The sequence below is a fragment of the Petromyzon marinus genome, chromosome 20 (assembly GCF_048934315.1).
Source record: "Petromyzon marinus isolate PM22_M1 ecotype Great Lakes invasive population chromosome 20, UKy_Petmar_22M1.pri1.0, whole genome shotgun sequence".
Classification (NCBI taxonomy): Eukaryota; Metazoa; Chordata; class Hyperoartia; order Petromyzontiformes; family Petromyzontidae; genus Petromyzon; species Petromyzon marinus.
Window position 1 is genome coordinate 13,960,789 of NC_133686.1, and position 21,487 is coordinate 13,982,275.

Consider the following 21,487-nt stretch of genomic DNA (forward strand, 5'->3'; position numbering starts at 1 on the left):
GGGAATGACGTCAGGGCCGGTTCAGGGACCGGGAGACCGTGGGTGAGTCCACGGGGGTTATGTAAGGCCGTGGCACTCTGAGTGAACCCGGCTGGACACGTGACCGGATCAAGGTGGGGACCGGGGTGGGGCCTGGACACGCCGAGGCCCATATAAGCAGCCTCCCCACCGGGTTCGGGGCTGCTCGTGTCAAGAAAGAAGATCCATCGTGAAGACGCCTCCTAAGAAGAGTCAAGCCTCCAGTCAGCGGACCCGCCAGTAGCCCACCTGGCTGGGTCACACTAGTGTATCCGAGAGTCAGTGTTAGCGAGTGATGGTGTGTGTTAGTTAGAGCAGGTCGGTGGTTACCACCCTATGTTAAGTGTAACGTGTTGGTGTTAATAAATAGTGTTTCCTCCTAAGAAGTTGTGTCCGCTTATCTGAGCTCATTACTGGAGTATAGGTGCGAGCGAAGTGATGCATTGAGCGATATAAGCTGTTGGTCGCTATGCCCCACTACGATGCGTAACTTGCATTCGGCACTTGCCTGCACATGGCAATGTAATATTAAAAACTTGAAAAACTAGGGGTGGAAGGAAAACACGCTTGTGCAGGTCACCTCTTATGTTTTTCTTTTCTTTATTTCGGGCGTGTTTCGGTTATATCCGTCCCTTCCCTTTGTCATCCCCCCCCCCCCTTACTTTAAATAAACTACCCTTACCCCTTTCAGTGGGGACCCATCTGGTTTGGGGCAGCGGGTTCGTTCCCCATCTCTCTATTCCCTCCTCTTCATAACCGGTTTGGTTTATGTTGACGGTGCTTACATGCATCCCAGCGTGATGTAACAGGCCCGCGCATTGCCTCGTTAAAACAAAAACTTCCCCCGCGCACCAAGGGCATGAAAAACTTTTTTAAAATTTACGGTTGAGACAGAATTTGTAAACAATTCGAGTGGGAAAACGTTCGGGGAAGCTTAAAACAGGAGGATTTTTTGCGACATAACAGCAAATTAATCGAAAGATGTGGGAAACAGAGAAACTGTTTGCACTGCCTGAGTAAATCCCTCGTCCGCGGGCTCGCCGGTCACTTCACCACACGACGCCGCATATTCCCCACCGCCACATGTCCCCGTAGCCCGTTGTGCTTTAGCTTGACACCAACTCAACTTGCAAACCCTCCCAGCTTCCCCCTTGGTTGGTGGTCACCACATCGGCACCACAGACGTAGTAACACTTTGCCCCCACCGCCCCCCCCCCCGAATTTGTGTCTCGGGCTGACTGGTCATAATCCTGTTGCTGTTAAAACATTAAAAACAAACTGTAGGCGGGTTAATGCCTCGCAATGCTGTCACGCCTGCTTTCATCGCGAGTTAGACCGCATGTTCAATGACCTGCATGTTGAACTAAACTCTTTTTATTATACCAGGTAAGGCCCACTGACCGATCTAGAATGTTTTCAGAAGCGACTGGTCACAATTGATAGCTCAACGCAGTGGCTTATGTGGAAATTTATAGCAGCCAATTACTCTAAATGCATGTTGATTCTAAATGTGGAGGGAAAAACCGAAGGACCTAGAGAAAAATCCACACGACCACAGGGAGAACATGTACACTCCAAATATACAGGAGTCAGGGTCGCGATCAAACCCACGACCTCCTACATACCAGGTGAGGGAGTTAACATCTTGCCACTGCGTGCATCATAAACACGCACGTCATGGCAGGTAAATTCTTCCATTGACATGGTGCCTCGCCTGTCAGTACGAGGTTAAATTATTTTACCGCCATTGGAATACATGCCGAGATGTTTTTCTCGGTGTTTTCTAGCTTTGTTCGTTCTGTAACGATGGACAAGTGGAAAGAAAAGGAGCTGCAGAAGATGCTTGTAGGAGGAAATTCCAAGTTCCGCGAGTTCCTGGAAACGCAGCCGGACTTCAATCCCAGCTGGTCCCTGCAGGACAAATACAACAGCCGAGCTGCGGCACTCTACAGGGACAAGGCAAGGCCCTCAGCATGGCTCTGCCTACACTCACACAAACCACACTTTTACGGTTTTCCCATTTCTTTATTATATGATTTTTAGGCCACATCTCGTCAAAAATTTTTTTTAAACAGTTCCATGACAGCATTTTGTAATCTCTGCGGGATATTGTCTCAGCTGTTTTTCCCAGCGCTGACGACTGCAGCGGTTTCGTGCGTTAAAACCGTTGCTTGTGTTTGCGTTTTAGATCGCTGCTCTGGCAGAAGGTCGGGAGTGGACCATAGAAACATCACTCGCCAGAGACTGGCTCCCCGCCCAACCCAAACTGTTCCCATCAGCCACACTCAAGTACGTGCACCGTTCCTGGTCTAAACACCACAGCCACTGAACCGGTTTCACGGTCATTCGCCTACCCAGGTCGTGTCCTGCCATCGTAGAGACGACAACTCAGAGCCAGCTCATGGTTGGTTTTGTGTCGTTAAGGCACTCATGCCGGGAAAACTACAGCACCGAGATCAGAATCAGAATCTTTATTTATCCTGGAGAAATCTGATGAGCTATGAAGCTCTATTTTTCACAGATGTCCATTAGGGGCGGCTCCGAAAGTTACAACAAAAACAATGCAAAATAACGATAGAAGTGCAAAGCTTAGGAAAGGTAAGCAAATCACAAAAAAATAAATTAATAAAACCGTATATAACTTCAAATTGGTTTAGTACACCAATTCCCAAGCTTGGCCATACATGTATCAGAATAAATGGGGACACTACAGGTCGGCAGGTCGTTGTGTAAAGTGTGGTTATTCCCACCTCTTCCAAGATGTCTGACCAGCATGGAAGATTTGGCTGAATAGGGTCTAAGAGGGGCTCTCTAGAGCTCCTCCTTTGGAGGCCCTTCTGCCAGCAGTAACGTGAGCGAGACTTTGCAGGGCTGCATGATTACCTTTTTATAACGGGGAAAAAAACACTGAACTGAAATTGCCCTCATCCTTCAATAAAAACCATCTTCACAATGGGGACGCGCCCAGGACTGATGATATCGACTCGTTTGGGGTCAGGGAATTGGACTTTAACAAAGTAACTTGAAAATACATGTCTGGCCCTTGAATACAGGTGCATGCGGAGAATGATAGATGTTTCATGGATAATGTAATACAAGTAATAACCGAAAATATAACAACAAAGTGTTGTAGATTTAATAAGGAAGAGGAGGTTGTGGTGGGTGGGACACGTGTTTAGGAGGGTTACCGAGACTGGCACCGTGGTGGTAAGATGTTATTTTCCTTGCCTGGTATGGAGGTTGTGGGTTTGATCCAGACCCCGACGCCTGCTGTATATTTGGAGTTTGGGTGTTCTCCCCGTGGTCGCGCAGATTTTTCTCCAGGTCCTTCGGTTTTTCCCTCCACAGTTAGAATCAACATGCGTTTAGAGTATTCGGCTACTAGAAATTTCCCCACGATAAGCCACTTCGTTGAGCTATCATTTGTGGCCAGGTCACTTCTGAAAAAGAGCTATGAAGCTCGGTGGGCCTTACCTGGCAAAATAAAAAAAAGTGTAATAGTTTAGTGTTTAGTTTAGACCAAGGGAAGCCCACCATCCCGGTGGTGTGATTCTGTCAGGGCGCATTATTTGGTTACAACGGCTACAGGATTTGGCAGAAGTAACCGACGGTCAGGTGTGGAGGCATCTACATAATGGCCTGTTGACTGTAACAAAATCAAGCACTGTGCAAGTGGTAGAAATTGTACGTTCCATGGCGGGGATGAGTCCATCCACAGGAAAAACACTGTTGGCTTTCCCACAAAGTGATATCTATTTTATTGACCCCAGAGGGATGATGGGCTGAGTCATCTCCCAACCAGAATTTGACTAAACACCTGTCCCAACTATTGTGGGGACAGATTCCTTGCCCTGTGTGTCCTGTTCCAATTCCATTGGCAACTGATCTACAGGTCAAACTCGCGTACAGCTACTGGAATTCTCATTGGTTAGTCTACGTAACTACTTGGTACAGGGTTAAGATGAAGGTATTGTGTGTAAATTGTATCGATTGTACTTTGCTGAAAATTGCATCTAACCTTTTCGTTGAATGTGACTTTGTCGCAAATTTTAGAAGTCCACCGTTTATGCAGTCATCCCAGACAAACCCAGACAACGGCTTTGAAGAGTGGCTCAATGAAGATGGGACTTCCTTCCAAAAGTGAGTGAACTCTGCATGCTGCTTCTTGTGTACGTGCCACACAATTGCGTTGGTTGTTGTGAATTGCCGCAGTGGTCTGTGCGTATTCATCTTTCTTCGTGCCTTTACGGTCATCGACTCCCTGTTCACAAGCAAGGACCTTCATGATCAGGATTTTAAAACACACAAAGGTGTCCAGTATTGTATTTACCGAAGCCCTCGGCATTATCGAGACAATCATCTCAAAGAACTGACTATGCTGCCATATTTGTCATGTAGAGCACCTTCTCAAAGATTTGAGAATGTGGCCATCTCGACAGGCAGCAGTGACACAAAGACACAACTGCAGACGGTTTCTTCCTCATTCAGAATCGTCAGTAAAGCACAGTCATAAATGTTCATTGCTGCCACGTGCCTTTGGTACCTTCACAATTGTGGGCAGGTTATGCTGCAATGCTGCTGCACCTGAACCGTTAAAATATAAGATGGTGCCTTATCACCATTGCATCAATGCTAAAGACCCGTATTAGCACTCCCATTGAACGCTCCATCCTCCCAGCTCTTCATGGATAATGGGGAAGATTGTAGAGAGGGTGGAAGAAGTTTTGTACTGGGCAGTGTGCAGATGGCCTCCAATTAGCACGTTTGGCTACGTACGGTGCAAAAGAAGTTCAATATACAGTACATATGGCCTGCTCAGGTTTGGCAGCAGAGGTGTCACCCCGATCCAGTCGAGCGACATTGTTTTCATCAGCCGCATCCCACTGTGTAGCGCTGGCTGCCTGGCCTCCGCTGGGTTTGTGTGCTGCAGGGGCGCAGGCTATGGGGGACAGGGAAGTCGCTACGTGGGCTTCGGCAGTACCACGGTGACTGAGAAGAACACAGAGGAAGCGGCAAATAACAGTGTCTCTTCACTCCATTCGGTAAGTTAAAAAATGACGAAGCAGACAATGTGCATCCTACGCATATCCGTCCCTCCACGTAACAAACAAAAGTGTTTTTTTTACACATCCCATCCACGACAGCCATATGGGAGGTACGTACATTTAGTAGCGTGTGTGTAGATTGGAAAACAACACGTCAATTGAAATTACAAATGTGCAGTTAAAACCAAACTTTCTTCTGCGGGATTATAAAAAAACTAATTATTTGAAATAAAAGAAAGGTAAATTATAACTTTCATTCTTTAATTATACTGTATATCCTAATCTCATTGAATTATCAAACACTGACTGTTCATTGGGGGAAACTTTTAGGTAAAAAACATGCAAATCCAACAGAGCTGTCATAATAGAATTTTAGTATGCAAAGATTTAAACAACGTTATTTGTGTGACCTAAGATGTGCATTGTGTTCTCGTACATGTGGGTTATTGTCGCACCTGTAATAATTGTGCTCCCAAGTTCCACGATGGTGATGATGTTCATGATGATGGTTATATGGGGAAGTGTTTGGATAGGAACAACAGTCACAAAACCAGGTCGAATGATGTTAACGAACAACCTTATACATACATATGTTATTGGGTGGCAGGGTGGCACAATGGTAACACTTGTGCCTCACAGCAAAGAGGATCTTGGTTCAATTCCTGACTTGGGCGTCTTTCTGTTTGCAGTTTCTATGTTCCCCCTCCCCTACCATTCTGCATGGGCTTTGTCCCGGGTTCTCCGGGTTTCTTAAAGCAAAAAAAAACACAATAGTATCACTGGTATTGGTCAAACATCTAAACTTAAACTAAACTAATTTTTATATTACCAGGTAAAGAGCTCTCGAGCTCTTTTTCATAAGTGACAACTCAACGAAGTGGCTTATCATGTGGAGGGAAAAACCGGAAGACCCAGAGAAAAATCCACGCCACCACGGGGAGAACATGCAAAGTCCAAAATATACAGGTGTCAGGATCGGGATCGAACCCACAACCTCCTGTATACCAGGCAAGGCAGACAAAATATTGCCACTGTGGTGCCCTCAATGCTGAAAGATTGCCTGCAAATTACTCAATTGGGATCACACACGGCAGCAACATCGCCCCTCTACTGCCAAAACTTGGCAGGTCCCTGCTGAAAAAGAATTGAGACTAAAGTGAGCCTCTCCTGGGTAAACAAGCATAATATAAAACAGTGGTTGGCACTATTCAAGTTGTTTCATTCTGATTTGTGTTGCTTTTGAAAGGGCTGGAGCAGCTTTGCGGTGGGAGCCAGCAAGATCGCTGCTGCAGCCAAAGAAGGGGTGAGAGCTGCGTGTATACCAATGTCACTTTCCTCGCACTCGCCTAGATTCTGATACTCAATGTATGCCACGCATCGTGCATCTACGAATCAATGATTTACAATGTATACAAATTACGTGCAAATGCACCTCATAGGCTAATATAACCATCGATACAAAATATATTATATCATGGGACCTCCTTTGCCAGTACCAAAATATGAGAATACGTTTTTCCCCTTTTATCTGGCAACAAAACAGGTGTTAAGTTGTTAAAACACCAAACTGAAACCTTTTATAAGGGATCATGTCTGCATTAACCACAATACCTGTGGTCAAAATGCAAACAAAAACATACTGTGATAATATATGCATTGTCTTTGAAACTAATTGGTCCACACCAAAGACAGCTTTATTTTGAGCCATATCTCAAATGGTGTTAGACTAGAGGACGCCAAAAGGCGTACAGCACAAAGACAATGCACTATTGGAGTAATGAGAGCTCGGGATGAGCATCTACATCATGGGACCTCCTTTGCCAGTACCATTGTGATTAATGCAGACATGATTCCTTGTGTAGTGACATCGGGGATGTGACTGTATGGTGCCGGCCCGAGAGGGCCACGGCACGCGATGCACTGTCATCGCATACACCCCGTAGGCGGGTGGAGTACCAGCCCTAGCGGTGCTTGGCGTGCGCTGGGATAGAGCAGGCACCACGCATAGCGTGTAGTGCGGGCTCCCACAGGGGGGAGTAGGAGAGTGTCAGCCCAGGGGCAGGGTTGCCCCGGGCCATGGCACTCTGGTTGACCCCGCAGACACGTGATCTGGAGTGTCCACAGAGAGGCCCCCAGGTGGGGGGACCAGGGGGTGATCACGTGTCCGGGGAGAGCTCTCGAGAGGGATCGAGAGGGAGCTAGAAGGTTCCAGAAGGCAGGCGGGGCCAAGGGCGGAGCAGCCCCGACCCGTGGAGGGATATAAGGCGGGTCCCTGAGAGGGACCGGGGTCACTGCATCCGACAAGCTGAAGCTCCACGTCCTGAGAAACATCAACACGTGGTCGAGGACCCGAGTGAGAGGGCCCTACCCTCGGTAGCTGTAACTCCTCAGGAAAGCGTCGTTGGCTGGGTGGTCACCACCCTAGGCTGTATCTGGTGAAGGGGCAGTTACCCCTTTGTGTTAGGCGTTGATGTTTCATAAAAGTGTTGCCTCTGAAGAACAACGTCTGCGACTCAGTTGGACTCACTACACTTGTAATGGTTTCAGTTTGATGTTTTAACAACTTAACACCTGTTTTGCTGCCAGATAAAAGGGGAAAAACTTATTCTCATATTTTGGTACTGGCAAAAGAGGTCCCATGATGTAGATGCTCACCCCGAGCTCTCATTACTCCGATAGTGCATTATCATTGTGCTGTACGCCTTTTGGCGTCCTCTGGTCTAACACCATTTGAGATATGTCTCAAAAGAAAACTGTCTTTGGTGTGGACCAATCAGTTTCAAAGACAATGCATATATTATCACAGTGTGTTTTTGTTTGCATTTTGACGACAAGTATTGTGGTTAATGCAGACATTATTCCTTGTAAAAGGTTCAGTTTGGTGTTTTAACAACTTAACACCTGTTTTGTTGCCAGATAAAAAGGGAAAAACTTATTCTCAAAATCTATAATAGACAATAAAATAAAACATCACCAATGCAATTTAACAAAAATATATCTAATTTTTTATTAAAATCCATCTTCAGACTGTACGATTTAATTGATACATGGCTAAGGAGCATGATTCGTAACATCAGCGTTACCATCATCTGCATTGGCATCACAAACATTTTGTTAAAGGATTGTTGTTCTAGTGACCTCTCAGTGTTGGTCTTGAACTGCATATTTAGCTTTTGATGAAGACCAAATAACAGAGAAACCTTTTTTTATAATCTTAGCTTTCATATTTTCCTGCACTTATATATAAAAAATGAAATTCCACAAAACCCCTCCTTGAAACAATCTGAAACATTCCCGCATTAAGCCTTCTCTGACTCCACACTTTTTCACGTATATCATTCACCCCCCCCACCTCCCCACCGTACATTTGTAGCATCCGTTATGCTGATTAAGACATGCTGTACATCCCCCTCTGTGTGCCTCCACGTGGTGACATGCGTTGCGATCTTAGTTGCCGCCCTCTGAGTGCCGCTCCAATGCCGTTCTCTGTAATCTGCCCTCCTCCATCCTGTGCCCACGTCTCGCCCATCACCGCCCACTTTTCCCCACTACATTGTCAAAGGTTTCTTGCCATGTTCGATTGCGAACACCTGAGTTACTGACCCTATCCTTACATGGCATTCCTAGCATTCTCCCAAGTGCACCTTTATTCAGAAGGTGGACATTACTTTTATCGTTGCTCTGTTAAAGTCCCAACTCTCTGACCTGGCTTAAATGTAATGATATATGTGCACATATTTTATGAACAGCTCCGCATGACAGAAATAAATGTTCTGGATGTTATTGCACGTTTCAATAGGAATATTGTAGCTTATAGATCTCAATTACTACTGCAAGTCATGCCTGACCTCGCACATATCTTATCTATTTACCAGGCCTGACCTATTCATTCGGCTTGACCTATTCAGCCCGATTGGCTGGAGCACTTTGACACTTGGTTGTGTAAATATGCTTGATGACAGCACCGTCACTGAACACATTATACTGAAGGAGGGTCTATATGGGTAATACGTGGAACAAATAAGAAAAAGTGCACGACCCATGTTGTCTAAACAGCCTAAATAAGCCACGTATACATGGCGACTCCAGCTTATATGGGAAATAACGTAACCTTATGTGAACTGAACCAAAACGAACTCATCCGTTCATGCCCTGGCTTCGGCTCCATCGGCCAATTTCATTAAAAAACAAAGTGAAAGTCTCCCTTAATTGACTTAACTGAAATAGGAACCTATGATAATTTTGTATGTATCTCAAATAAAAAGATGATAAACTGAAAAGGAAAGACAATGAACATGCGTTTCACAAATGACGGTGGGCATGAAAGTATGGATTGTTGTCGGGAAGTGGTGGCTCACACCTGTAATCCAGCGCTCTGGAGGCTGTGAGGGTTGAAACTCCCTGCGGGCATCGATCAGCCATACCCTGGAACGCAAGATAGCAGTACAGAAAAATTGATTGCTCCACCTGTTCCGTCTGTATGAGATGTAGTGTTTCCCTCTCACACGTGTGGCTTTTCTCCAGGTGCTCCGGTTTTCTCCCGTATTAATTGACTGATAACACCTTCATATATAGAGAACACTGAGCTTGGGGGATTATTAGCACCGGCTGATGGTGTGGCAGCCATCCAGCTTGTCTGTGGTTGCTCCTCGCGCCTTTGAGTTGTTCTCGCACGAGAGCGTGCGAATAATGTGCGGCATGTTACAAGATGAAATCATTATTATCAGAGTACAATATATGGATAAAGAATCCCAAAAATGGACCTTGGAAAATGTTTTTTCATTTTTTATAAACTGTCCAAAGGCAAGTAAGAAACACTAATGTTGATGAGATTAATGGTGAAAATGTAAAAAACTAATTATTACAAAATTATGGTGCGCTTGGTTCAGAGTTTAATTTTCCTGTTTATTTCAGGCTGCCAAATTTGGATCGCAAGCCTCACAAAAGGTAATTGTGTATTCATTAATGTTCATATTACGTCCCTTCCCCCACGGGACTCTAAAGCTCTGGTGGACGTAGGAAATTTGACGGTGAATTGATATAGCAGAGTAGACTGCACGCTGCAGGGTTCTCCCCTCCCACGGTTCAATCGGACCACTCGGCAGCTTTGGGGCTTCGCACCGTTTAATGTTGTCATGCTACGATTCGTCATTGAACGTGTGCTAGGGAACCTTCGCTCCGTACAAGTGTGGTTTCCTGGTTGGGCTGCGCGTTCAGCATTTCCTCCCTTGTTTCCATGACGCACTACTGTGGGCATCTCGAGGAGTTGAATTCGAGATTAATATTTATTTCATTATTATTGCACTCGTTCACACAGGAAAGCCTCGCTAATTCGCATGACATTTTCAGCAGGGTCCTGCCCAGTTTTTGCAGCTGAGGGTAGTGATTGCTGCGTTTACTTTGATTGGGGTAATTTGTGGGTAATTTTCAAATGTTTATATTTCTGACCATGACGCCAACACACATTGGCCTTCTCTTGTTCATGATGTCATGGGATCTTTAACGTTCTCTGTGAAGCAGATGAACGTTTTGTATTATTATGGTTCATACACTTGCAATATTAATCAGGGCGGGCGCTGGATTCACACCGTGAACATCTGCAGCAAGCGGCAAATGCGCTACCAGGAGGCTATGTCACCGCGCTAAGATGGTGCCTGCAGGTATGCGTGGCGAAATATTTAAATAAAAAATGCTCCACACTCAACCCAACCCAGAAAACTGCACCTAAATATCAAGCAGCTGTGAACACGTACGCGTTAAATCCTCACCACGTGCTCCATTTACGTGCAATTGTGGAACCTGCTCTTCGTGCTTGCTGCCTTGGGTGACACGTGGTGCCTCGACCTTTGTGCTCTGCCCGATCTGTTGCCTCGGAGCAGCTCTGGAAAAACAAGCAGCAGGTGCCCTACAAAAGCTTCACTTCCCAACACTCACTCTGATTGCGCACCCCGCTTTAGAGTTCCCGCGCGCCACGTCCGTGAGCCAGCGGGATCTCTCGTCGATGCCACAGCGAACACGTTGCTTTGTGTTTCATTCATTATTCATCCCTGCTGACATTTTTCGGTACACCATAGTTGCACTCGTGTCAATGCTTTAGGTCTCCGTGTGCAACAGCACGTGGCGGTAATATGTATGTATGTTGAACTACTTTCATGTATGATTACGTGTCTATGTTGAACTTCTTTTGCACTGTATGGAGCCAACCATGCTCATCGGAGGTGCAGGGGAAGGACAACAAACTAAACACAAAAAGCAGTTCTAAGGAAATTAGTTTGAAACCTAGACTTAACTAGACTTAAAAGTGAAGGACATGTGCGTGCAGGTGTAATACGGGGGGAGGGGTGATCAGGACTTTGGCACGTGCACACATATTGCTACTTTTCATTACTTTCTATTGCTCATTTCTATGACGTTTGCTTTTGATCCTCTTGTTGTGTTTGTCTTGGATGATTTTGGTGAGTAAACTTGCATTAACCAAAAATTATGCAATTCTTTTCTGATTTCTGCTGGTGCTTTCAACATTATGTATTGGTAAGTGTTTCCTGTAACTCAAAGCTTTTGAAAACATTTTCTCCAGAGTCACAGCTCAAATGCTGGAACACTGCATGTGGAATTTAGCAGTGAAGCTGTCTTTAGATTTAAACATTTGATGGGGGAAAAATAACACTGAAACCTTTACCTCTTAATGTTCTTTGCAGTTTTTCAGGGACAAGGGATGAAAGGCTGGAAGGAAGTGACCTCCATGTTCTCGAATAAGCACGGAGGCCATGAGCGTCTCTCGGGAAACGACTCTCCTCTGCTGGAGGGGTGAGCATCACATCCGTGGCTGTGATTGACGTCATATCGCTGGTGGCTGTGCTGTACATGTCCTGTGATCCAGCATTGGGGGAGGCAAGGGTCAGTGGATCACACAAATTTGTGAAACTCCCAAACCCCCTAAAAACGATTTAAACGATTTTATTTTATCAGATAAGGCCCCACTGAGCTATGTAGCTCTATTTCAGAAGTGACTTGGCCACAACTGATAGCCCAATGAAGTGGCTTATCATGTGGAAATTTATAGCTGCCAAATACTCTAAAACGTGTTTCTAGATCGCCGTCTCCTAGCCCATCATGGCATAGGGATTGAGTGTTGCCCCTTTTCCTCCTAGGGTTTCCTCCCACATGTATAACCACTTAGTCATATAATCCAAATATAGGGCCACAGAGCTTCGGAACCTATCTCCGTGCACTCAAACGATTGCGAGTGTGCTGTGCTCAAACGGGAAGCCTGAACCAGTGGCGGAAATTCTACATTCCTTTAGCGGGGGTGATTCTCTGATAAGGAAAACTCCTTTTGACTTTGGTGAAAGGGGTACTCATTTTATCAACCTGACGGATGATGGGCTGTGTTATTCTACAAGAATTTAACATTGTAACCTTCCAATTGAGTAGAACCCTTTTGACACCAACCAGAATTGTAATACTGAGATATACATACAGTGATATATTGCAATTGTTTAATAATGCCACAGAAGGTTATCAACTTTCCTTCACCTATGAGCCCCATAGCAAAATGGCCGAGAGCCACAGGACTCACATGGGGCTCACACGGCTGGTTCACTCACACTTATTGGCTGTTCTGATCATTTGAGTTAAAAAATTTGCGGGAGTGCCCTGGGAGTGCTTGTGTCCCGCACCGCTGCCAGGGGCAAGTACCTTGCGCCATTCACGCTTCTACAAATGTATCTTGTTTCAAATAAAGTATTGAAAAGTTAATCATGAGCTGCGTCTCTATCAAGCCGCACTGGAGCTGCTCCGGATCCGCATGTGGCTTGCAAGCTGCGGTCTTGGCTGCCCCTATAATTCGAGGCTAGTGTATTAACCCTTTCCCGTTTTCTCCTGATTCGTACTGATGACGTACGTGTACACCATCGGAAGAAAAAATAAAATGCATGAACTTTATTGGTACCGAGGCTCCCACAAGGCCATACAGGAAGATGTGTGGCACAGTGTGGCGCCAGCTATCGTAGAGTGCGGTCGTGTCGTTACAGTTCTCTGTGGTGGGTGCAACGGCTTTAAAAACAACGGCACTATGCATCTCTAAAGTTAACGCTGAACCGCTTACGCGTTCTAAGATTCAGCGGTGAACGGGATCCCACCCTGCAACTTGCAGTCATCTCCGAACGGGAAAGGGGTTAAAATTATGATGAATTGTTACAGCAGGGTAGAATGCACATTGTAGTTCATCCTCTCCCACAATGCAATTAGACCAGTAGCAACCGTGGGCAATGTGCGATTTAATTTTGTAAGAACGATTTATTCATTCGTACAACATGCCTTTCGTGTCATGTATCATCCAATTAAACAATTATAAACACTTGAAGATCCACAGATAAGAGAATACATGACACGTCCCTAGGCAGTCTGTATCTACGTTGGCAGCCCTGAGTCATTGGTGGAAATTCCACATTCCCATAATGGGGACCAGCTCCCTCCACAGGATAAACGCTGATTCATAATTGCATTTTGGATTATACCACGGAATAATCTAAGCAAATATAGCAATTAATACAATTTATAAAGCGCCCTTAAACAATCGCTATGCATGGAAAGACGGATATAGTTTAACATCAACCAAGAAAATAAAAAATGAGAGACGTTTGAAAATAATGAAAGAGAGAGAAAGCCATTTGAAACAGATACGTTTTAGTCGAGATTTGAAGATCTCTAAGTGTCTTGGAAGTCCTGACCTCGAAGGGGCAATGAGTTCCAGAGTTTAGCTGCTGCAGTTGAAAAGGCACCGCTACCTCAAGTGTGAAGCCTAGACAGTGGGAGAGTGAGCAATGCAAAATCTGAAGATCTTAATGATCTTGATGGAATATATGGTTGAAGGGGGGTCATGCATGTAGGGAGGAGCAAGTCCATATAAGGCATTGAAAACCAGCAGGAGAATCTTAAAATCAATATGGGTACGGACAGGGAGCCAGTGAAGGGACAATTGTTAAATGCGGTTGTGAGAATTGCTCTTCAACTTACCAATGAGCTGACACAATCATAATTGGCACGTTAAACGCTTGCACACGAGCCATTTAATTTGCTTGGTTGTGTGGGGTAGTGAAGGGTCTTAACTACAGAGATTTGATCAGATCATTTACACTGCCTAACCTAAAATCTACTTTGAATTGTAATATTGTCTGTGAAAGTGCTGTGTTAAGTCATGAACTTCATTAGAGTACGTATATTGCACAGTTTTGATAGACCTAGGCTGACTGACCAAAATAGAAGTAAGAAAAAGCTTGCACCATAGAAGAAGACCTAATGATGGAGGCAGAGATGCGAAGTAAACTGGAATCATTTGCACACATTTGTAGGATGGACATCAACAGGAAAATTAAAAGTGTGTTGTTAGGAAAAATAGAAGGAACCGGACGGAGAGGAAGACCTGACAGAGGATGGCTTGACGACATCAGAGATTGGTGCCAGAGAGATGTGGCACTAACTTGAGCATATTGGCACAAGACAGAGAAAAGTGGAAACAAATGACGAAATGTGCAGTGGACACCTACAGGGCTCTCTGCCCATTGATTGCGGTGATGTTGATAATGGAGGCTGACTGAGAAATATGTCCGGGTTTGGTCTGATGAAAAAGGTGGCAAACCCTACTACAATCACGCCCAAAGTTTAACTTTTGACCTCCACCATCCCATCGCTTTGTTTTCCACAGGTCGGCAGCTGGAGAAGGGGAAGCTGCGGTGAGCCAAGAGTTTTTTGCAAAGAAGGAAGGCCAGCGGTCTCCAAAAGCCGAGAGCTGGGTTTCATTTGGAGCACGGTCTGTTGGAGAAGAGGGACAGACAAAACCCAAAACGAGTTCAGAGGGCTGGCAGCCTCTGCAGTGCGACTCTCCTCCAGATAGCACCGAAGTGGAAGAAAGCTGGGATGAAGGGGAGGAGGGGAGCGCTTCTGCAGGTGCAGGAGGAGGCAGCAAACCAGGAGGCAGTGGCAGTGGTAAGGGCATAACCTATGGAGTGAAAAAGTCCAACAAGATGGGGGATGAGTGGGGTGATAAGGATTGGCAGCCTATATATTAAGCCTATATATTCATACTGCCCATATGTGTGCTGCCACGAGCGAAGTTCTAGCATAATATGTTCAGTGCATTTCTTAGGGTTGTCAGAAATTCCAAAATGCTGGGTACAGAACACTAAGACATTAACCGGTATCGTCACGCTGATACGGATAAAATAATCACTGATCAGTGTGCTATAGCTATAAAAAGCTCAGTTGTATTATTGCTGGTAGTGCTACATTTGTAAGAACTTGACAAAGGCTGCCTGTAAAAAGTGTAACAGTTATTACCCCAAAAGTAATTGCTCCACCCAACGTTTAGCTATTGTAAGAACCAAATGTTTTCAATTACTTTAATTACTTTAGATTCTGAAATAGAAACGTTTCCAGTTTAATTCAAGGCAATGATGAGAACATTATTTAGTTTGCCATTTTATTTCTCAGTTCAGGTAAAGAAGCAATGTTTGTCATGATATAGAGATACAGTGTTTAGTTTTAACGGTTTTCAGTGTGTTGCAGCATTGTTGCAGGTTGAAGGCTGTACTTGTCTTGTTGTATTTTGGGCTTTTGACCAGATTCTGTATGACGTGTTGCACTGGACATGCATCCAAGGTAAGTGTCTGGGTATTTTTGATGGAAGATGGTAAAATTGCTTGTCTCATTGATAGCATATAGCACAGCAACTCTTCATTGAAAGCACATTTGATATAATAATAATAGGGTTTTTCCCCTTTTTTTGGCAACAAAACTGAAACCTTTTTACGAGGATTCATGTCTGCATTAACCACAATACTTGCAGTCAAAATGCAAACAAAAAACATACTATGATAATATATGCATTGTCCTTGAAACTGATTGGTCTACACCAAGGGATGGCTTTCTTTTGAGCCTCGACCCAATTGGTGCTCGACCAGAGGACACCAAAAGGCGTACAGCTGTATGCCAAAAGGCATCCTTTGGTGTGGACCAATCAGTTTCAAGGACAATGCATATATTATCATAGTATGTTTTTGTTTGCATTTTGACTGCAAGTATTGTGGTTAATGCAGACATGAATCCTTGTAAAAAGGTTTCAGTTTTGTTGCCAGAAAAAAGGGGAAAAACCCTATTATTATATTTTGGTACTGGCAAAGGAGGTCTAATGATGTAGAGACACTTTATATTTTAACAAAATACCATCCTCGTCGATTGGAATCCCCCCTCAGAGAACTTGAGCTACATATCTCATGAATATGAGAGCCGTGAATGACAGTACAGCCACACGTTACACATCGCAGAGCGTTAGTTGTGACATTCCTACATCCAGAGCATTTTAACGCTCTCACACCCACACGACCACATTTCCAGAACTAGGCAATCAATGCAAAAACTAATGAAAGTCCGAAATTCATACATGCCCATTAGTAGATTATTTAGAATGTTTGGCTAATATAAATGTCCACGTGACGAGCCACTTTGTTGAGCTATCATGCGTAGCCAGGTCACTTCTGAAAAAGAAGCTAATAGCTCAGTGGGCTTTACCTGGTAAATAAAAAGTTTATTTTTAAAGTTATTTGCTTACCCTTCCTATACTTTGCACTCATATTGTGTTTTTGTATTGTGTGTCATTATAACTCTCTGATCCGCCCCTACTGGGCATCTGTGAAAAAGAGCTTCATAGCTCATCGGATTCCTCCACTATGAATACAATTCTGATTCTGTATAATCCTTGAAAACCCTGTGACAGAATGTCCTCCACCAATCGTAAATTGGCCAGGTGGCTCAGCAGTCGACAAGCGGTTCCCAAACGGAAGGGGTGTGAGTTCAAATTCTGGTCAGTGTTTCACCCGGCTCATCATCCCTCCGGGTTAGTAAAAGTAAAAGAAGTCGCACTTTGTGGGGAGGTCAAGTGGTTATCCTATGGATAGACTCACCCCCACCGTAATAATGTAGAATTTCCACCACTGGCTCAGGGCTGTAAACAGGAGATGAGAAGCACATCGCAATGCTCATTTTCCAGGATATCACTTTGACTTTTGATTTGCTGCCTGAGAAACGGACTTGGACCACACGGTTCAAGAGGATGTATCCAAAAGGTGCTGGGATGGTGCCAGGACAGCTCCAGGCTGGCTGCAGCCTGGTCTTGAAACTGCATGTTTAGTTGAAACATAGGACTAAGCCCCTCCCAACAGAGTTTCTGTCACACCAAATTACAATCTCCCTGACACCCAATGTATTTGAGTGTTCGGTGCTGTGTTAAGACGCCAGTTACGTCGCTTGCTTGATTGAAATATGAAGTGTGAAACAACTGTTTGAAAATTGTTTAATTTGCCTCAAAACCAAAAGCGTATTTATCGTTGGTTTTTAAAAAGTTAAACCTATAAAATATCTCCCTGCCATGACTCATATCCTCCATGAATCGTTTGAGGTTAGAGTGCGTTTTGTACCGTATTTTCAATCACAGAAGTGGTGTATGCATACATGTAAGTGTTTTAAACGTTATGGCAATACCTGAAATGGAAACTGGTCTCCCATATCGACAACAATTAAACTGTCAAATTGTCCTGCACAGCCAGTTTGGCAGTAATATTTTACGCATCGTAAGCAGTGATCCATATCCTGTTTTTAGTGTGTAATCGTTTACATGGCATGCATCAACTGATTACTTTTATAATGTTTTACACAAAATGATTGTGCCAAGCAATTAATGCGAAATCAAGTTGACAGCATTTGTTTAATGCGAGGATGGCATCAACGCAAAGCTAATTAAACATCGGTACCAATCGTTGGAAAATATATACCACAAAGCAAATTAAACTAATTCTTAGCAATTAATCCAGTACTGGATGAAATTCTCCCCATGCCGTGTCGGTCATGGGGTTGTTTAACCATATTTCACCATGCAGGTCAGTGCGGGTTAATAAAGGGGGCCCCAGGATTCGGAAATCTCACCAATGATTCTACCCGTATGTAGGTTTTCGCAAGTTGTGCCCGCTTGCGCTCTGGTGTGCTTTCGGGTTGCACCGAACAACACTCGGTACACACCTGAAAACATATCAGAGGGCTGTACTCACCACTGATGTTGTTCTGGCCCGGAATCGAACTTATGATTTATAGTGCAGTGCACTAAGCACGGTGCCACCGCTCCACACACCATAAACGAATACTGTTTCACTCTTAATTTGAAGTAATCAAACATTACATTTTTTACTCGTAAAATCGCAAATAAGAAATTATCTATGAACGTGAGTAATCAGACCGATTACCTTTTAAAGTACCCCGGAATTGCCTATGATAATAAATGAGCTTTACTAAGTCCACCTCGCAGTCGTGTGTGCATAGTGAGTGTTGTGTGTGTGTATATCTGAACCTGGTGAGGCTGTATCAGCTATGGAAATATTCTTGCATTCAATTAATTACAAAAGCCTCAAAACCCTGTGAACCTAATATAGTGCAAAGATTAAGGATCCGCATCACTATGCATTATAGTATCATGAAAAGTGTGGCTTTCATAGCCAGATATTGAGTAACCTTTTAGTCAGTTTGTCCTTCCGGTAATGTTGAGTAAGATTTTTGTTGTTTACTTCATGTAAATTGTCAGCAATTTAACATGCAATTAACAGTTTATCCATTCTACATTGTAACCGGACAACATCGCCAAACCTCCAGTATTTGTAGTTATGCACAGCAGCTGAAACTTCCCAGCGGTACAATATTCTGTACATCAGTATATCAGTACACGGGCTGAACGATTAATCGATTTAAAATCGCAATTTGAAACAATGCCATTAGCAAATCGCAAAGGCTGCGATTGTTTTCGATTTTAAAAGTCCTATTACTTGCTTATTGGAATTGGTTTTTTAATTATAACTTTTTTTTATTTAACTTAACAATTGTTCATCATAGAGGTTTTTGGGTTAGATCGCGTAAATATATAAATGTGTCGTTAAAACCCACCAACACCCAACACAGCCAACTTTACAATCTGCGTACTCAGATTGTAAATGTTGTGGCTTGGCTTATTAACACACCGGTGTGCTGTACTAGTGACGAATTGGCATGTGCTGTTTATGTGACAACCCTTACTAGTTGGCTGTATCGGGTGGTGGCGAGTTTTAACAACACATTTACGCGATCTAACCCAAAAACATCTATTATGGATATTGGTCGCGAAAGCCTACGTGTTAAACTTAACAATTGTTCTATGTTTTGTTCTATTTCAATTAAAATATTTCTATAAATACATGTTGGAAGCAATTCATATCTTTTAAGTTATCATCCTTGCATTGGAATATATAGAGCAGTTCATATTTTGATGGTATGTGGTAATGCTCCATCACATGTTTTAAATCTATTACACAGTGAATATTGAACTGAAGCTTGACTTAAATGTAATCGCAAATCAAATCGCAATATCTGTCAGAAAATCGCAATTATATATTTTGCCCAAATCGTTCAGCCCTAATCGGTACCTTAAACGTATACAATATTTCTGGCGGATGCTTGGGACGCGCAGTATGCTTCACAACTGCAGCCGTTTTTCGCTGTGAAAGAGCTTTGGCTAGAAATATGAAACCTTTATTGTGTTGCGCTCTGTTCAATTGCACAGACGCTTTATGAGCTTGTGGGTTGCGTTTAAGCTTACAGATTTAAATTCTCACCACTGTTCAATTACGTGAGGAAATTCTGTTTTGTAATTACTGTGAAGGGAACTTATAAAAGAGCCACATGCGTAATGTGCAATGTCATTATTTTTGTAAACACTCAAATAGAAATGAAAATTGCTTTTTTACGTCTGACATCGTCGTGTATATGTTTAAGCTTGCATGTGCTTTTAGCTGTGCACATTTCACAACTTGGCAGTCTTGATATAATTAAAGTTTAAACAAAAAGCATGACGGTTTGGAATGTTGCTCTTTCTCTATTAACATAACGGCACTCGCCCATATTCAAGTGCTTTCGAGGCTGGGGTTGATGATAGATCTGTGAATCTCCAAAACTAACTGAGCTGTGAGGTCAGATGGGAGTACAGCAAGTGGATTTATGAACCCATAGTAGACCGATGCGTGTATTGCCCCATGAAATTGGGGTTCCTCTGATTAATTATTCGAGTGTAATTTCACTTGCAAAACACTCCTGTCACAGAAGTGGACAAACATACTGAAGCAGACCTTCCGTGAACATTCATGCATAAATCAATAACATTGTTTACGGAATACAGTACATTGTCTACATATAAGCAACCAATTATCTGTATGTGCAGATCACTCCTCATAGACTGCTGCACAAATTTCAATGAAGTCTCGCATGAAATATTATAAACTGTTACTTTACTTCTAAATATTTACATATATATATTTAGGCCTCGGATGGCTGCATTAGTTTCTCCTGAGTCGAATTCTTTATCACAACGTACAAAGGCTAGACGCAATGGTATTTGGAACACATTGATGCGTTCCATTATACTGGTAGGAACCTCCTGGTTACACCAGCCCACAGGGGATTATTGTGTCCGTCCGTCCGTCGTGCATCCAAAAATGGGAGGGGTGGGTCGGGTGGAGAGGGGAGGGTGGGGAGGGGCTGGGTGGGGAGGGAGGGGAGGGTGGGGAGGGGCTGGGTGGGGAGGGGCTGGGTGGGGAGGGGCTGGTCACCCCGTGGTGCCCTTATAAAACTCAACGTGTAACCTACTCACGCCAGCTTGTGCCCGCCCTCACAGTCGGGCATATTTGCGGAATACACCACGTGGTGCCGCCGTTGACCCTGGCCATTGACCGAGCAACCCAACGTTCCTACCAGCCCCCTCCGCAGGAATGTGTTACAGGGTGGTCCAGACGTCTTGTCACCCCCAATTAATTGGCCTCTAACATGGTTTTTCTTTGCATATTCATTATATTTCATATAAACCTTACTTTTAAAGAAATATATTACGTTTTACAGAATTAAATGGGGGGGGGGGGCACAAGATATCTGGACCACCCTGTATGGTGGACGGATGAACCTTTTGATGTGAAGCCCGCGTGGCTCTGCGGTTGCCGTCGAGTCGTGTGGACTCTTCCGTCCCCTGTTTCAGCGATGTTCGTGCAGGTGCGATCAGAGATATCATGATGGCCCTGCACAATGGGGCACATCACCAACACGCGTCTACACGACTGTAGTGTGCATTTATTGACGCGGGTTTACCCAGAAATCCTCATGGAGTCTCTAACTCTTACCGGGGGAGTCTTAACCAAGTTTCGCGGTAGGGCGGTAGCGATGTTGCTGTCCCCGGTGTGATCCAAATTGAGTCATTTTTACAGTGTTGGGATTTTTGGATAATACCAGAAACATGCGTTTAAATTATTTAGATAATTTCACTGCTGTACATTTACACATGATAAGCCAATTTGTTGAGCTATCAT

The 21,487-nt window shown here is 44.0% G+C and overlaps 1 protein-coding gene across 3 annotated transcripts in view; it reads left to right on the top strand.

Annotated features, from left to right (window-relative positions):
* The window catches only part of LOC116944069 (uncharacterized), a 28,089-nt gene extending 8,105 nt beyond the window's left edge, over nucleotides 1-19,984 (top strand). Inside the window, exons 3-11 of one of the 3 annotated variants that reach the window (XM_032957479.2) lie at nucleotides 1,806-1,977; nucleotides 2,207-2,307; nucleotides 4,072-4,158; nucleotides 4,910-5,060; nucleotides 6,310-6,366; nucleotides 9,978-10,010; nucleotides 10,943-10,963; nucleotides 11,770-11,870; nucleotides 14,770-19,984. In XM_032957479.2, the coding sequence (XP_032813370.1) occupies nucleotides 1,806-1,977; nucleotides 2,207-2,307; nucleotides 4,072-4,158; nucleotides 4,910-5,060; nucleotides 6,310-6,366; nucleotides 9,978-10,010; nucleotides 10,943-10,963; nucleotides 11,770-11,870; nucleotides 14,770-15,133 (1,087 nt within the window). In that variant the 3' untranslated portion in view covers nucleotides 15,134-19,984. The remainder of the gene's footprint in view (nucleotides 1-1,805; nucleotides 1,978-2,206; nucleotides 2,308-4,071; nucleotides 4,159-4,909; nucleotides 5,061-6,309; nucleotides 6,367-9,977; nucleotides 10,011-10,942; nucleotides 10,964-11,769; nucleotides 11,871-14,769) is intronic. The other 2 variants (XM_032957481.2, XM_032957480.2) reach the window with 2 other exon arrangements.
* Nucleotides 19,985-21,487: the final 1,503 nt, after the last annotated feature.